Source organism: Eubalaena glacialis, chromosome 1 (genome assembly GCF_028564815.1).
Source record: "Eubalaena glacialis isolate mEubGla1 chromosome 1, mEubGla1.1.hap2.+ XY, whole genome shotgun sequence".
Lineage (NCBI taxonomy): Eukaryota > Metazoa > Chordata > Mammalia > Artiodactyla > Balaenidae > Eubalaena > Eubalaena glacialis.
In genome coordinates, this window is record NC_083716.1 from 40556662 (window position 1) to 40575368 (window position 18707).

General features: G+C 35.9%; 1 protein-coding gene across 2 annotated transcripts in view; it reads left to right on the forward strand.

The window, feature by feature from the left end:
- PRKG1 (protein kinase cGMP-dependent 1) overlaps nt 1-18707 on the forward strand; it is a 1239224-nt gene that overhangs the window by 461386 nt on the left and 759131 nt on the right. For both annotated transcript variants that reach the window (XM_061195641.1, XM_061195645.1), the window contains exon 3: nt 3639-3752. In XM_061195641.1, coding sequence (XP_061051624.1) covers nt 3639-3752 — 114 coding nt within the window. The remainder of the gene's footprint in view (nt 1-3638; nt 3753-18707) is intronic.

Genomic DNA, 18707 nt, shown 5'->3' on the forward strand with positions numbered 1-18707 from the left:
GGCTTCAAGATGAATCTAATACTTTAAAGGAGGTTGATCAGGTGGGAATAAGAGCTGCTGGGTGTATGCAGTAAACTTTTGACTGTCTTGTTCTTAGTTTTCTTAAGTGAACCACTTAGTCAGTAGTTGGAAATCCTTTGTAAATGTATAATCACTTCTAATTCTGCTTCAAGGCTGGTGTGTGGCGCAGTGAATGAGCTTAACCAAATTCACATTTCACATCAATAACTCACCTTATTGGGCTCTTGGAAATGACAGCACTTCTAAATGTCTCTCAAAAAACTCTCATTAATACCTTGTGTGTACCTTTCTTTCTTTTTAGTGCCCAGTCGATCTCGCCTCCCTAAATTACTCACTCCCCATCCACACAACAGGTATGAGGAAGGATAGGTGATCAAATTATGACTCAGGGTAACAATTTACAAACACTTTGTTTCTGTTTAACATTTAGATCTTTCTGTTCATATAAAAAAAAAATACAGTGCTTTTTAGACCTTTCTCAACTATTATATGAGATCAGATCCCTTTCTTCCTTGGCTATTGTGAATATATTGAATCTGCAGTGTTTAACTTAATCTGGAAAAGATGTTTGACATCCAACTTTCTATTTTTGTTTCAGCAAGTATTTTTTAAAATTTTTTTTTGCTATTTTAATTAATATGGGATTCAACCTTCTGTTACCAACACTAATTATTCATATATATATAATCACTTATACCTATCTTTTCCAAAAAAGTGAATTAATCTTGAGAAAATTAAGAAAATATCAGATCAGGAAAATGAGCTGTAACCAGAATTTGCACAAATTCGAAACCCCAGAGTCCTATACAATTATGCTGTGAACCTTCTAGAAGTCATATGAGAATGGGAAACATGAACAGTTATAAGATGAACTGTCCATAAGTTAAAACAGATCAGTGTTATATGAGCATGGTTTTTCAGAGAAGTAAGGGGCTCTAGGACCAATTAGAGTGGTCACTGGGTGGAGGGACATTTACAGTTTCCCAGAGGGAGGAATATCTGGATTTTATAAATTAGTTCTGATGTGATGGGTCCACAGATACCTTTTAAGAAACCACTGAGCTAAAACAAGACTCCCAATGTCTGGTCTTTTTTTTTTAGGTTGGTTAGTGGTTAAGAAGACCTAACTCTGAAACTGTCCAGCAGGATTCTTAGCAGTGGTCTAATTCCTATGGATTCCTTTCCACTGAAGACTTTAAACCGTGGGACCTAAAGAGACAGAATAGCAGACTTGTACAAAATGAGCTGTGTATGAAAGTTCTTTAGGCATTATTCATTCTGCTCTTAGTTTTAGTAATATAGTTAAAGCTAGAGCTTTAAGTCAAAAAAATTTTATAATGTGTGAGAAAATTGTTACTATGTTATTCGTGGGAACCTCCACCATAAGACTATAGTTGTTGAAGCAATACTACAACAAATGTTGGCTGGACATAGCCAAGTAGGAAGAAGTACAAAAACACTGCATTCTGCCAGGTAGATCAGTGTGAATTCTTGAGATTCTTCTTTCTTCTTTGGGTGTGATATTGATTAAAACTCCAAAGTTCTCTCCTCAGCCCCCCACAGGGAGAAAATCTGAAACAAATCCTTTCTCCATTTAAAAAACAAAAACGAAAAAATATTATCCTACATGGACCTTGATTGGTTTCTGTAATAGATGATGGAATCTTGTGCTTCAGTGTAATCTAATAAGCCCTACCTACATTTAAATGATAAGAAAGAAATATAATGCAAATAATACCAATAATAACAGGTAGTATTTACTGAGATTTGCTATATGCCAGCACTGTGCTAAGCATTGCACCTGCTTTATCTCATTTCATTTTATAAACTACAGAATAAGATAGGTGCTTTGCTTTTATCATTTTATTAATGAAGAAACTGAGGCATAGAAAAATTAACATCTTGCCCAAGGACACAAGGCTAGTAAGGAACCGATAAGAGAACCAGAACTTAACTCCTGGTCTGACTTCAAATGATGTATAAATGTCTTAACTATGTTGTATTCTGAGCCTATCTTTCATTCTTGAGTGGCAGATGAAATTTCTAGAGGAATAGGCTTGCCATTGAGAGAAAGGGCTGGGTGGGGATATCATGGAAGGAGCAACTGAAGCTTAAAAAAATGTGAATTTCCTGGGCTGGTTTTGATGTACCTATCAAGAGAAAGTTTCCCTTCCTGAAGTCAAGAAGTAAGGCATGAAAAAGCTAGACTTCTTACTGGTCATACCTGCATAAAAGTATTTCCAAACTTTTAGGATTGTTGGATACATTCATTTCTAAATAGCTTCTTAACACACAGAGGAGGAATAGATACACAGTTCAAGAGTAGTGAGTAGATTTTGTCTGAAATTTTACCCTAATTACTGCAGCATTCTCTCTCCATTGATACCATTCAGATGAAATAGTTTTCAGGGTAGAACAATGCCCTCTGAAGGATTGATCTCGCATCAGTGGTACATGAATTCAGCTTTTTAAGAAGTTTTTTAATATTTAAGATTTTATCTCAATAGGTATTTGAACAACCCTATAATTTTATAAATATCATTGCTTAGGTAAAACTGGATTGATTTTTAAAAAGGAGGGGGTAAATATAAAGCTAAAACTCCAAAAAGTTAAATATTACAGGAAGCACATAGATAAAGTGATAATTATGGAGTCAATGCATGAAGGCCTGACGTTTGGACAAACTTGGTAGCATTAGTTCCTTTCAGTCACTAGCTACTGCCAAGCATTAGGTTTTCCTTCTGTAGACCGTGGCTAAGTTACTGGGAGGAATAATAGAAGGGTAGGATTAAGTGTAGAATAGATTGTGTTGCCTTTTTATTTCTTCCCCCATTATGTTAGGTGATGGAATTTTTAGTGTACATAGCTGTGACTTTTTTAAAAATGCATTTTTTTTCATTTCCTTCATGAATAGCATTTCCTTACTTTCAGGCAACAATGTATACCCAGTGCCCGCTGTTTACTTAGCTTTTTCCTTCTTTAGCATTTCATTTTCCAAATCCTTTGTGGAACATCAACAGTCCCAGTGTCTGTTTCTTTTTCCTCAACCCTTATAGTTTGGTTTCCTTACAGTCCATGTTGCAGGGCTGGGAAGCAGATGAAACAGTCTTGCCCAAGTCGGATAAGATGTTTAAAAATAAAAGATGCCGTGAGCTGCAATTAAATAATGCTCTAGGATCAAAGTAATTTCCCTTTGCATAATAGCTACCTTACTCAGATGAGAATTCCCGAGTATGAAGTGTGCTGTATAAAATGTACCCACTCAATTTTTCTTTCAAATTCAAAATGACTTTAAAATTGGAATTACCAGAGTTTTCTAATATTGCATTTGGAATAATTTCACATGTTGCCATTTTTATCTCTGTCTTTTTTTGGTGTTTACTTTTAGTCTCATCTCTAATCTTATCAGTGATTAATTTAGGAAAGGATATGGATTTCTTAACTTACGTATTGTATTGCATTTCTTGCACTGCATCTTGAGGATGACTTTGTTTTAGTTGGTAGCTGCTTTGCATTTTTGAAAATGAGCCTGGCCCTCTTCATCTCATCTTGGAAATGCAGCAAATGAAATGAAGCATGAGAGAGAATCGAAATGATGTGTTTTTCCTTCTTTTTAGATGGTAAGGTTGAAGTTACAAAAGAAGGTGTGAAGCTGTGCACGATGGGTCCAGGAAAAGTATTCGGGGAGTTGGCTATTCTTTACAACTGTACCCGGACGGCGACCGTCAAGAGTAAGGCTGTTCTTTTTTTCAGATACTTTCAGTGTCTTTTCCGTAGACCTGAGAGGTGTTAACATGCCTCTCGATTTTAATCTTTGTAAAGATTAAAATAATCTATATTCTAATTTTTGCTTTGCAATACAGTTGATATTTTCCTCCTAAAGGATGATTGTTAACATTGAGTTAAATTTTATTGCTGACTTATGAAAAGTATCCTTTAACTTAGAACTCATTAAATTAGGATTTACCAAATGATATAATTTTATAAATTAGAATTAAACAGAAGCAAGACTTTTCATTTTTCTGCCTTTAAAGCCTCAGAATCATATTTAAGAAAATTTTACGTATCTGTCTATTTTGGGTTGCATTCCCCACATACATTTCACTTATTCATTCAGTAGTTTAGAAAAATTGAGGAGAAATGTCCTTTGTCTCATTCAGACACTGAGTAAGATATCCTGAATCCTAGAACTGCGTCTGAGTATATTCTTGTCCTCAGCTGCTCATCAAGCTGTATATTACAGCGTTTTTCTTTTCTACTGATTGAGCTTATTTTAAATCAAGGCGTTAAAGCAGCTTGTTTCCCTAATTTTACATGTATGTGTATATATGATTTCTCTAGCAACTTTTATTGCTTGGTAGAAGCAGCTGCAGTAGTTAGAAGGGAAAGAAGTTTGTTTTAAATATTCCTTCTTCCTGAGTACAGGATGTAATGAGTGTATAACAAACAGAGCTGAATGCCAAAGCCAACAGTGGAAAGTCCATTACATCTTCAGGCAGACGTGTATATTTCATGTTTGAAAAGTTCTTCCGACACATCCTGTGGATGATTGCAGTCACAAGTTACTTTGATTAGGTTGTGTCATTAAAACAATCCTGTTGGCAAAACGACAAATTGTTCATGTTAATTAATCTTGTCTGGGTGTCACTGACTATTTTATAGATTGCTTTTTTTTATTCCTCTCAGAAGTATGGCATATGATTGACAATATGATATTAAAACGGGTTGCAAAGAACTCAAGAATGCATGGCCAGCTAGAGTCACAGAAATTCTTATAGGTCTTGTTAGTGAATCACCTTTTTAGTCACTGAAATCACTGTAACATCAATGGCAGTTGGGGCCCTTATTAGATGAGTCTTTCTTGGCATTTGATTCTTGATCTCTGAGAACACAACTCTGTTGATTGATAGGCACTGCCATGTTTTTATTTCATGTGATTATTTAATTATATGACTCAAAGAATAATGAAGCCCGATGAACCATAAAAGATTCTGCCAGAACTTTAACTCACTTAAAAAGTACCTTAACTAGAAAAAAGAGCAGTGATGACTCCATTAAGTAAAGAGATTTTACTATCATGCTTCATTTTCATGAGAAATATATCACTTTCAGGGCAAAAAGGAGCCATAATAGCACATTTGGATTAAAACAGGCTTTCTCTGTATTCTGAATAATTTTTTAAGGTTTTAAAATATTTAAATTATAAAAATATTTCAGCCTTGTGTACTGCTCATTTAATCTAACTGAAGCTACAAATTTTCCAAAGGCCAGCAATTGATAGTAACATGGTGCTTAATATTTTGGAATATTGAATTATTATTAAAGAAATACTTTAAATAAACTGAATCGAATATTTAAATTAATTATATAGCAAAAGATTTCTTGTAAGATGATTGCTTGGCTTCATGAAAGTCAGTTTTCTTATTAGGTTCTTATAAAATGCTGTTCATTTGCACTAGCCTCTGTTGTTCTCATGCTTGGTAAATTTAAATAGACATTACACATCCGATTGAACAAGAAGGAACTGGCTGTTGAATGCAAATTATGATCCTAACTGTTTTGGCGTCAGAACATCCATCATTAAAGGGAATGAGCGATGGAGCATGTTCTTTAACACAGACTCAGATGTCTCATGAGTGTGTATGTGGTCGTGTGTGTTTATCGTGCCCAAAGATGTGGAGGTTGTATTCAGAAAAGAGTCTGTGGTTGATGGTGTACAAATATATCTCTGCATTTTTAGATGCAGAGGTTTTGTGCATGTGTAAGGAATAATATCTATTAACAACTTCTGAATGTTGTGTAAGAGCTATAAGGTGTGAATAATGGTCATTAGTTTTTCAGGACCTTTTGTGCTGTCTTCTTTGCTATCCAGGGAGATTGTACTTATGATTGATGATTATAGTTCTTAAATACTATTTTAAATTTGTTTAAATTATGCTCTCAGGCTGATCACTTTATAATTCTGATTAGATTCCATCATTGGTGTTAGTTTTACCAAATGACTACAGTAATGCTATCTTACTCTTAACATGTGATATTTTAAAATGTCCTTATTTGGCTTTTTAGATCCAGTCGTTTCTCAGAATTCAGGATTGTGTTGAGTCTTGTCTATTTCTTCTTAACCATTATTTTGCCAGTGATGACCACTTGGAGTAACTTTCAAAATGCATTCATCTACTTGGGTGTAATATCTAAGTCTGAGGAAGTTGACCTTCCTACTCAATAGCTTGTCTATCACACCTTTTTTCTTTCTCACTTACCTGGCTTGTGACCCCTTTTCCCCCAACAATACCCATTTTCTTTCATGATTGAAAATGTTGATCCCTCTTTTCTTTCTCCCTAGATTAGCCTGAAAGCTGCCTAGCATTTTAATGCATTTTTAATTGCACAGTCATCACTAAATCCTAGGTGACATTCAAGAGCTCCTCAATGTACATGAGTCATTTCTTGTTCACAAGAGCACTTTTTGAAATTGTATCAGGCCTTAAATAAATACATTCCAGTGACTTCCTCTGATAACGAATGTGAACCTAACACCTGTGGGTAGTCTTTTTTTTTAATTAGGATATAAAAAATAGTTGCCTTATTTTTTTATATTGAGGTATAATTGACATACAGCATTGTATTAATTTCAGATATGCATGATTCAATATTTGAATATATTGCAAAATGGTCACCACAATAAGTCTAGTTGATATCCATCACCATACATAGTTACAAAATTTCTTTTCTTGTGATTAGACTTTTTAAGATCTACTTTCTTAGAAACTTTTAAATATGCAACACAGTATTATTAACTCTAGCTACCATGAGTACATTACATCCCAGGACTTATTTATTTTATAACTGGAAGTTTGTGCAATTTGACCCCCTTCACTCATTCTACCCACCCCTCACTGCCCCCCTACCCTGAAAACCTCTGGCAATCACCAATCTGTTCTCTGTATTTAAGAGCCAGAACTCTTTTTTTTTTTTTTTTTAAGATTCCACATATAAGTGAGATCACAATGGTATTTGTCTTTCTCTCTCTGACTTATTTCACTTAGCATAATGCCCTCAATGTCCATCCATGTTGTTACTAATGGCAGGATTTCCTTCTTCTTAATGGTTTAATAGTATTCCGTTGTGTATATATACACCACATTTCCATGACTAATTCATTCATTGATAGATATACCTGGCATTTCCATATATTGGTTATTGTAGATAATGCTGAAATGAACATGTGGGTACATATATCTTTAAGAGTTAGTGTTTTTCAGAAAAATAGATCAGTGGAATAGGATAGAAAGCCCAGAGATAAACCTACGCACATATGGTCACCTTATTTTTGATAAAGGAGGCAAGAATATATGAGAGAGAAAAGACAGCCTCTTCAATAAGTGGTGCTGTGAAAACTGGGCAGCTACATGTAAAAGAATGAAATTAGAACACTCCCTAACACCATACACAAAAATAAACTCAAAATGGATTAAAGACCTAAATGTAAGGCCAGACACTATCAAACTCTTAGAGGAAAACATAGGCAGAACACTCTATGACATAAATCACAGCAAGATCCCTTTTGACCCACCTCCTAGAGAAATGGAAATAAAAACAAAAATAAACAAATGGGACCTAACAAAACTTCAAAGCTTTTGCACAACAAAGGAAACCATAAACAAGACAAAAAGACAGCCCTCAGAATGGGAGAAAGTATTTGCAAGTGAAGCAACTGACAAAGGATTAATCTCCAAAATTTACAAGCAGCTCATGCAGCTCAATATCAAAAAAACAAACAACCCAATGCAAAAATGGGCAGAAGACCTAAATAGACATTTCTCCAAAGAAGATATACAGATTGCCAACAAACACATGAAAGAATGCTCAACATCACTAATCATTGGAGAAATGCAAATCAAAACCACAATGAGGTATCACCTCACACTGGTCAGAATGGCCATCATCAAAAAATCTACAAACAATAAATGCTGGAGAGAGTGTGGAAAAAAGGCAACCCTCTTGCACTGTTGGTGGGAATGTAAATTGACACAGCCACTATGGAGAACAGTATGGAGGTTCCTTAAAAAACTAAAAATAGAACTACCATACGACCCAGCAATCCCACTACTGGGCAAATACCCTGAGAAAACCATAATTCAAAAAGAATCATGTACCACAATGTTCATTGCAGCTCTATTTACAATAACCAGGACATGGAAGCCACCTAAGTGTCCATCAACAGATGAATGGATAAAGAAGATGTGGCACATATATACAATGGAATATTACTCAGCCATAAAAAGAAACAAAATTGAGTTATTTGTAGTGAGGTGGATGGACTTAAGAGTCTGTCATACAGAGTGAAGTAAGTCAGAAAGAGAAAAACAAATATTGTATGCTAACACATATATATGGAATCTAAAAAAAAAAAAATGGTTCTGAAGAATGTAGGGGCAGGACAGGAATAAAGACGCAGACATAGAGAATGGACTTGAGGACACAGGGAGGGGGAAGGGTAAGCTGAGATGAAGCGAGAGAGTGGCATGGACATATGTACACTATGAAATGTAAAATAGATGGCTAGTGGGAAGTAGCCACAAAGCACAGGGAGATCAGCTCAGTGCTTTGTGACCACCTAGAGGGGTGGGATAGGGAGGGGGGAGGGAGACGCAAGAGGGAGGAGATATGGGGATATATGTATATGTATAGCTGATTCACTTTGTTATAACGCAGAAACTAACACACCATTGTAAAGCAATTATACTCCAATAAAGATGTTAAATAAAAATTTAAAAAAAGAGTGTTTTATTTTTTTGAATAAATATCCAGAAGTGGAATTGCTGGGTCATAGGGTAGTTCTATTCTTAATTTTTTGAGGAACCTCCATACTGTTTTCCATAGTGGCTGCACTAATTTATGTTCCCACCAAAAATGCACAAGGGTTTCCTTTTCTCCTCATGCTTGCCAGCACTTGTTATTTCTTGTCTGTTTGATAATAGCCGTTCTAACAGGTGAGAGGTGATAGCTCACTGTGGTTTTGATTTGGATTTCCTTGATGATTAGTGATGTTGAACATCTTTTCATGTGCCTTATGGCCATCCCTATGTCTTCTTTGGAAAAAATGTCTATTCAAATCCTCTGCCCACTTTTTAATCAAATTGTTTGGTTTCTTTGCTATTGAGTTCTTTATATATTTTGGATATTAACCCCTTATCACATATATGATTTGCAAACATCCCATTCTGAAAGTTGCCTTTTCATTTCGTTGGTTTTCTTTGCTGTGCAGAAAGTTTTTAGTTTGATGTAGCCCCACTTGTTGGTTTTTGCTTCTGTTGCCTTTGCTTTTGGTGTCAAATCCAAAGAATCATCTCCAAGACTGCTATCAAGACACTTACCACTTAAGTTTCCTTCTAGGAGTTTTATGGTTTCAGATCTTACATTCAAGTCTTTAATCCAAAAAAAAAATGTTTTTATTAAAGCTATAGATTGACATATGCTCTAAATTATGATTATAAGCTTGTTCATAGTGATCCAACTAAAAGAACGGTTGTTTGAATCAAGCTCTTTGTCTTTCATCTGGGAAAAATCAATTGGGATTCTTTTGAAAATAAATAAGTATATACTATTGGTTATTATGGTAGCACCAGGAGGAAGATGTGATAGCACTAAGAAGAATATTTTTTTAGAACAAAAACCACAGTGATATAGGGGGAAAAAAATCCATGTTATCTTACTTTTATCTTATAAAACAACACCATTGATTTTCCCCTGAGGGATGAGGATATAAAAATATAAAAAATTAACATATATTGGAAACAAATCTAACAAATGCCTTGAGGTTATTCATGGCTTAAATAGGCTCAAGTTTTCTTTATTAACTGTGATATGAAAATGGTCACTTTGATTGCATCTATCCAATTACAAGCATTCCAGATGCCATGGGGAGAAAAAAAAAAGTCAGTTGTTATATTTGGTTTCCATAACACCAAACAATGTCTCCAGTGTTGTTTGAATTTCACATTTTTGTCTAAGTATTTTGGGATTATACTAACAAAGGAGAGTGTTACCGTCCATTTTCAAACCCCATAAGGGATAGGAATTTCTAATATGTCCATTCAATACCCCTGACTTAGTTCCCATATCTGGAAGCATATTATTATCATGTTTTTCTAAAGTCTTATTCCTGGTTGTGATTTCACTTTCACTACACTCACAGCTAGAGCAATGTAAATTTACACTAACCCAGGGCCTCTTACCTTAATTCTATGCCCCAGGTTCTCTAAAATCACAAGAATGGAGAAGTTGAAGTTACTGGAAACAAATAGGATGGAAAAGGCACTTATTTTACAATGAGAGAGAGATTAAGTGGCATATACCCTGTTTGTGAATTTGCAAAAACATGTCTTATTTTTACCTGGATTTCCCACAGCCAGTTCTCCCAACTACACAGGGATTTTTTTGAGATTTGAATCACATGCTCTTTGCTCCAACTTCAGCTGTACACGAATTAGAATTTTTGCCTGCAGATACTAAATTGAAGCCTGTTCCTCACACTTTGAGTGCCCTGCTCAAAGTGCCCCAAACCTTAGACGGTATATTATTCAAATGGTCTTATTCAAAGAGACCCCAATAAAAACCCAAGACTAAAAGCTCTCTGTTTGTAGGAAAACATCTTGATACCAGATTAAGGTGATTAGCATAGAAAAGTTATCTGCAAAGTATGTCTATCTTGGCTGTGGAAGCTCTTTTATGAACTGACTTGGGCAAAATATCTGAGTAATTCTTTCTCCTTTGATTATTTATAGCAAGTATTTAAAAATTCCTCAGGACTAAAGTACTTCAGTACTAACAGAAAAGAACCTAAGCATCCTACAAGAAATCTGACAAATTGGTGACTTGAATAACATCTGCTTTAGTTTGAATACTTTCAACTTTCCATACTTAAGCTTTCCTGAGATATTTGACGGGGGGAGCTGACCAATGAAGATATTTCACTGTGTCAAAGACATTTTAAGAACGAAGTTAAAAGGTTTGGATTTTTCTGTTTACTTTTGTTTTTAAAATTAAGTTGAGCCTATGCAGTGAGGTGGCTTGTATATTCCCTTGCAGCTCTGTTTCAAACACGACATTATTCAACCTGACTCAGGAAAATCTGCCAACTGTCAAAACCTTAAAGATGAGTGGGGAAAAAAGTAAAAGGACTAAAGCCAGCAAATACACTTCAGTGGTAGCACCATTGGCCAGTAACATTAAATGCCACAGCCTGAGATAATAAGAATTTTGTATCACAGGTAGTGATATTAAAATATTTAATACCACACATAGTGATACAGACCCCCTTCCTTCTCACTTCATCCTGAAAAAATAGGGGAACTCTATGGTAATCCTAATGTGCCTTTAAAACCACTTTCAAAATGTTAGATACACTTGTGGGTTTGTTAAACATTAACTGTAACATTTACACACATACTAAATTCCGTCGGTACTTTTTATTTTTACCTTGAGAGCTTTAAGTCATGTCTGTTTTTCCAGGATGATGAAAACTTATAACAGAGGACTATATTTTGTCATAATGATAACATAAAAATATTTATGGTACAAACCAATCTACACAAAACAATGGATAATAATCAGGTTGAAATGAAAGCTTCATTTCTGTCAATAATTAGATTGATAGTGAATAACAGTAAACCAGTGTATTAAAGAGAAGAATATTATATTACATAAAAATTTATATTTAAAAGGTTTGTGGTGTTGCACATGAAAAAAGAGAGAGAGGAAGGGGGAGGGAGGCCATGTTTTAAGGATGCTACTTTCAAGTTCAGCTTTGCAAAGTAGTTAATAGAAACATTTGTTTAAAAAAAGAATTACATATATAATTACTGCCTACATATATTCAAATATGATTAATACAAGAGCTAGTCATTTCATTGGCAGGAAGGAAGAAAATAAAATGTCTGATTTAGTATAAGGTGATATATTAAAAAAAAAAAGTAAAAGGAGATTTGAGTATAATTTCTTGCTCAAATCCCTGTATGCACTATAAATGTAATGCCTATACCTATACGGTCAACATACAGTGCTTTTTATTGGTAAAGGAACACAAGGAATGAATGCCAGTTTTATTGTTAATGTAGAGGAATTCTAGATGAAGCTCTTGGAGTGGCTGTAAACCTTGAAGATTTCTTAAGATGACTAAATCAAGAAGTAAGCAGTTAGGTACTTTTTAGGAAATGCCATCATAGAGTTCCATAAAGCGATGTGTTTATGGTAAAGATTTTTGTGTATGAAAATGAAGCAGCCTTGTCTGCCAGTACAATCAATCAACGTGTGTGCAGTTAATACCTGGGGTTTTAATGACCGGAGCAACCCCATACTGTCAAGCTCCCTGTGTGACAGTGCAAAGGCAGAGGAGATAACTGTGTTGAGACACTCTGTTTTACCTTCGAGAGGCAGGTTAAAAAGATGCATGCTTTGCTTTCTCCCAGTCCAATGCATGCTTTGTACCAAGAATCCTGAAGGAAGACACAAAATAAATTTAGATGATAAGGACTAGAAATATGACCCTGATTACAGAAGGAGTAGCCCAGTAACTTCCCAGGAGTTGTCATCATCCTGGATGATGAAGCAAACAGTGTATTAAGGCGTCATCCTGGAGAAGTAGGTACACTTGTTTAGTGACTTAATTCAATAATATTCTTCCTAGTACAATTTTGTATCACATTTGTCTATTAAAGAATACCGTAAAAATTAGTAACATAAATCCAATAATGTAATCCCTGAGAAATAAATTTCTTTAATAAAGGAATCAATTCATAAGGTACCAATGATGATATAACAGACTAGCATGAACAAATGGGCTGCAGAAGCTATTCTTTACATTCCTTTATTGTTTAAGTGGGTTAAAAGTGAATTTCAGAGAAGAAAAGTGTTATTAAACTACAATTGTTCTCTTTTACAGGCTGAAGTTTTTTTTTTCCCCCCTAGTGTTTTTATGGCAGCTGTTACAGTCAGAATTTATTTAGAATTTATATTTAACTATTTCCAGAAAAGATCCAAGTCTAGTATTGACTAGACCTGGCAAAAAGGCATATGTTAGCAGTGCTTCTTGGGGGAAAAAAACAAAACCCTCTCACAGTCTAAGGAAGGCAATAGTACTTAATTCCTTCTTAAGGTTAGATAAATTACTCTCTTGCTCCATCCTTTAATTGTTCAATCATTGAATACCTTGAGTGTTTCCTATATGTAGAGAATAGTCAGGCTCTAACTGATGGGATATTATTATTTTTTAAGAATCATGGGTAATTTAATAGTAAATCTAAACAATGGGCAAGGAAGGCTGATTTTTTTTTTCAGCAGTTTCTTTAATCCTTCAGAATTTGTAATTTTCCCACAAAGACCTGCATCATAAAAAGCTTTCCCACAATGCAAAGCTTGTGTTAGTTTTTGACATATTAAACCTTCATTCATTTATTCAATAATTTGATCAGAGGTAATTTTAGTATTTACTCAGCTGATTGAAAGAATAAAAAGCAAAGTACTAAGAGAGATCAATACTGTATATTCTATAATTGCTTTTTAAAAAATCTTTCCTACACTGTGATGGATTCTCATTGAATGCTCAATAGTAACGATGGTTAATAAACACAACTAACATTTGAATTCTGTGAGTGATGCTCTAGGCTCAGAGCTTTGGGGATGGGTGAAAGCTGAAGCACTGAGACCCAGAGCTAGTTTTAGAGAGAGGGCCAGGAGTTTGACGCTACTTTGCCGTGCTGCGGCTGTCACAAACTTTTAAATTTTGTTTGCGGTGGTTCATTTTGCTTTAAAGCACAAGTGCATCTGTAGGATTACTTCTGTTGGCCTAAGGACTCTATTTTCACAAAAAAGTTACACAGCAATTACAATTCACAAGTCACAACTGTTTTATTTTTTGAATTGTAGCACATGGACACATTAAGTACATCTGTTACGAAAGGATGAATTGTGTGACATAATGAAGAAAAGGCCATAAGCTTAAAGCCTTAGAAACACATAATAAGCAATCAAAACCAACTGCAGGATCTACTTTTTGCAGCGCATTTAAATACTTATGAGTGTTTCATGCAATGAAATTTTATCGTTCAGTATTTGAGACATCACTAAGTAGCTACATTTTTCTATAAATCTACTAGTTAATGAATTTCTTTAAAGTAGGAATTATGAATAAACAATATTAAAAAAGAATAAAAAGAAATTTTTAAATTTTTAAAAATTTTGTACATAAGAAATATATTAAAAGAAAAAATTGAGTCATGACAGGAGTGCTTGCCTTTGTTTTTCCCTTGAACTTCCTCTGACTAGAGGAAACATAATCTCAGCAATTCACTGGTGAATCTGAGAAGCCCACTCTTCCTATGGGATGTCCTTTGCTGCCTGGATAAGTTTCTAAGTAGTCATGATAACAATGCTTTTATAATTTCCAACCTGTCATTCATACATTCTTTAATGTGCTCCTAAAAATATCCTAATCTAATAGGTGAGAGAGGTTGTCCCTGATTTTCCAGGTGAGAAAATGGAGGCTGAGAAAATGGAGTCTAAGGTCATGGAGTCCATTAATTGGAGTTCATTTACAAACCCTCTGACAAATTTAGGTAGCACTATTGAAGCACTTTGCTATAGGCACCCCTTCTTTCCTCCTCCCAGGTGTGTAGACTCCTGAGTCAGGTCTGCAGTTTGCCTACTACCCACACCTAAAGTGTAGACTCTTGATTAGGGAACTTCAAATGTTTACTACAATGTTTATCAAAGTGGTCCCTGCAGTGACAGCCATCAGCATCACTTAGGCAATTGCAAAATCTCTGGCATCCTCCATCTATTGATTCAGAAATTTTTTGAGTGGGGCACAGTAATCTGTGTAAAACAAGCCCTCTGGGTGATTCCTATGCATCTAAAGTTTCAGACCACTAATCTAGATTTTATGGGCACTTAATTTGTATTAACCTAAACATAGTACACTCTCCCATGCATCAAATTGTTTATACGGAAGTATTTAAAAGAAAATTATGAACCCGATAATAAGTAGTCAGTTTTATTCTTGGTGTCATTGTGGTTTTCTTTTTCCTTGTTTTGTTGCTGTTGAACAAAGATATTTAAGAGAAGTTACTTTTTTTCTTTTTTGAGTGAAACAAAATTAGTAGAAGAGTACCATCCTTGTGCAAATTAGCATATTCTTTTGAAGACTAGTGAGAAGTAAAATTAAAAGAAGAACAGGTTGAGAGGGAAGGAAAAAATTAAAAAATCATGGGCTGCCGGGCCATGTTGTTAGCGAGAATAAGTTGTAGATTTATTGACTTTGATGGCTAGCATGTTGGCAGGAAAACAGAACAAAGAAAAAGGTTCGTTTGATTTCGTTGTTTTTCGTGTTCTTGAGTGTAGATTGGATTAGGTGAAAAAACAAATGTGGATGGATGTATTTAAGAGAACCACTTGAGTTGGTGACGTCTGAATAAGGGGAATGTTTTTCACTGATGGTTAAATCCAATCCATTGGACCAATAGTGGAAAAGGTCCTTTATAGTTGGTGTAGCTGGTCATTGATTTAATTCATGGTGAGGGTCCAAGAAGTCCTAGATGCATATCTCTTAATGTATGATAATTAAAATATAAAGAGACATCCATCTATCACAGTCACTGAGAAAGAAAAGGAGAGTTTCTTGGAATTGACGTGTGTACAGATCTGAGGCCTGAAGTGTTGAAGGATGTAGGTAAGAAAGTGAACCAGCTAATTTCTGCAACGTGTTAAGAACTGAGTTTTCACTGTGAATGTGGCAGTAGATCCTAGACAGGCAGTACACACTTCTTAGAAAGGCAGGGAGGAAAGGGTCAAGAAATGCTATGGGCTCAGGAAGCTGAACAGCGTCTTCTACAGCTAAATGTTCTTTCCTACTTGTATTCTCCAAAGGACAGTCTGCCTTACTAATAATACACACTTTATACCCTCATAAGTCCTCCCATTTCTAATAGAGCAGCTTTTTATTGACTTGAAAACACTGTTGTCTATAGTTTTCTGAGTGGGATCAAACAGTATTGTAAAAACTATCTTCATAACTGAATTCTTTGTTTTATTTCCAAAATAAATTTCATGGAGTATGTTTGTGTATGAAATTTATGAGATCAGGGTTTTCTGATTACAGAGCTGCCTCTGGGAGCCCCATCCACTGGCCCTACATCCCCTTACTCTTCATTTCTTCTCACTCCTCCCCCTGGATTAAGTACTTCTATGGCAGTTTTAAGTTCAGCTCAGGTAACACAGTTTGAAAAACACTGCTCTGGTTGAATCCGGGTTTACTTTGAGTATCTAAGGAGTGGTTATTCTTTATCTTTATGTCCTTACACTTGGCTATCTGCAGTATCTCTAACCTTCGCAATGGTCCCGCACCACAGGGTGGTGTAACACCATTGCAGAGTTAACACCATTGCACAGGTGTTAACTGGCATCTGAGCTGTAGAGGGCTTAAGAAACTTCCTTAAGGTCACACATCGGGATTGCTAAACTATACCTCTCTCCTTGACAGTCCCCTGTAAGACACTGAATGAACTACATCATCTCAAACTTTGTTTTTGGCAGTCAATAGATGAAGATCCAACTTCATCTGTACTATCATTCATAACGGATTTCTTAGACTCCTACCAAATCTCATGAGTCACTGCTAAACACCTGGAGAGCAATTAAGATACTTATAATCTACTTAAGGTACAGCATAAAGAGAGAAAGATTGTAAGGAATTCTGGCGAACAGGAGACTTAGAGGAATTTTGAGGGATAGAGAAATCACTGTGGATTGGCATGGGCAGGCTCTGTGGGCTTGTGCCAGCATTAAAGAAGATAGTTCAGAGTATGGGATCTGTAATCATACTACCTGGATTCAGATTCTCTACCACTTACTAGTTGTGTGCCTTTGAGAAAATAATTTGATGTTCCTGGGCCTCAGTTCTTTTACCTTTAAAATGGTAAGAACCTGCCTTAAGACTATGGCAAAGATTACATAAGGGAATGCCTGTTAAAGACTTAGTGTAGCATGTAATACATTCAGTGAACACCTACTGTTCTGTTACAGTTGTTATCACAACTGAAACTATAAAAGCATGAAAGGATTCAGTAGGTAGTTGGGACCTCCATTATTTTCGGACCCTGAGAAGTACTGTAGAGGAACCAAGAGCACAGTTTGAAATCCATTGGTCGAGAAGTGTAAGAAAGGGAAGGGACCATGTCCCCAGACCCTGAGGTCCCTGCAAGGATCCCAGATCCTGAGATACCCCTGTTTCCACCACAGCCATTACCCTGCCAAATTGGTTCAGATGTGTACTTTGAATGAACTGATGCAAGAAACACTATCATCAAAACCAAACTACAGGGCTTCCCTGGTGGCGCAGTGGTTGAGAATCTACCTGCTAATGCAGGGGACACGGGTTCGAGCCCTGGTCTGGGAAGATCCCACATGCCGCGGAGCAACTAGGCCCGTGAGCCACAACTGCTGAGCCTGCACGTCTGGAGCCTGTGCTCCGCAACAAGAGAGGCCACGATAGTGAGAGGCCCGTGCACCGCGATGAAGAGTGGCCCCTGCTTGCCGCAACTAGAGAAAGCCCTAGCACAGAAACGAAGACCCAACATAGCAATCAATCAATCAATCAATCAATAAAATAAATCTTTAAAAAAAAAAAAACAAAAAACCAAACTACAGGTAGGTGGGACGGTGATTAGATTATATGAGCTGGGCATTCCAATGCAATACTTCTGCTTAGAGGTAAGATTTTGGACTGTAAGGAAATAAAGAGGATTAATATGTTGTCTGAAGTCCTATCGTTATCACTTACCTCCTGGGCAGAATTCTCTGGACTTCCACGAGAAATGTTTATGCATGTTTGTGGGATGTTTGCACAGTCTTGAGTAGGCACCTAGTACATCAAGGCTTTGGACAAATTAAGAATATATGGCTATTGGCCATGCCTTCCAAATGTCAATCATTTTCAAAAATAGTATTTCAGACAAACAACACCCATCATTTTTATCTTAAGGTGCAGCCCGGAAATTTAAGACTTCTGCTGTCCAATTCCTTTGTCTCCTTTGATTGTCTTAGGAAGGAACGCTAACCTCTTCTATATTTACCACATTCTTTCTGGATAAAGAGGCTGGTGACAGTCACAATGGTGATGACCATCATTCTCATAAGAATGATCAAAATCCTGCCTCTCCTACCCCCACCCCCAGCAACTAGTCAAGTTTCTTATCATCTGGACAGAGCCTTGGCCTTTTATCTATGGATTGAATTTAGCAATTTCTGGTTTCCCTAAAATTACAGTTACTCCAAGAAATTGTGGATATTCATTGCCTTTCATTGTCATTTAATACCTGGAGGGAGAAATCTAGCCATTTATATGGAATTTGCCACTGACATACGGCCAATAAAAGGTATCCACAAAGCTTGAGTATAGCAGGAAGCAGAGTGGGCTGAAAAAAAATAGGAAATGGGACTCTCACCAATGCGAAATAACTCAAACTACGTGCAGTGCAAAATGTAATACATGAAGTTGTAAGATTATCAAGATGTTAGAAATAGATTCTGAAATGCTAAACATCTTCTGAGACTCAAACTTGAGTTGGAAGAAACAGACATCAAGAATTAACTCTCTTTGTCTATAATTATAGGACTAATAAAAATGGAAA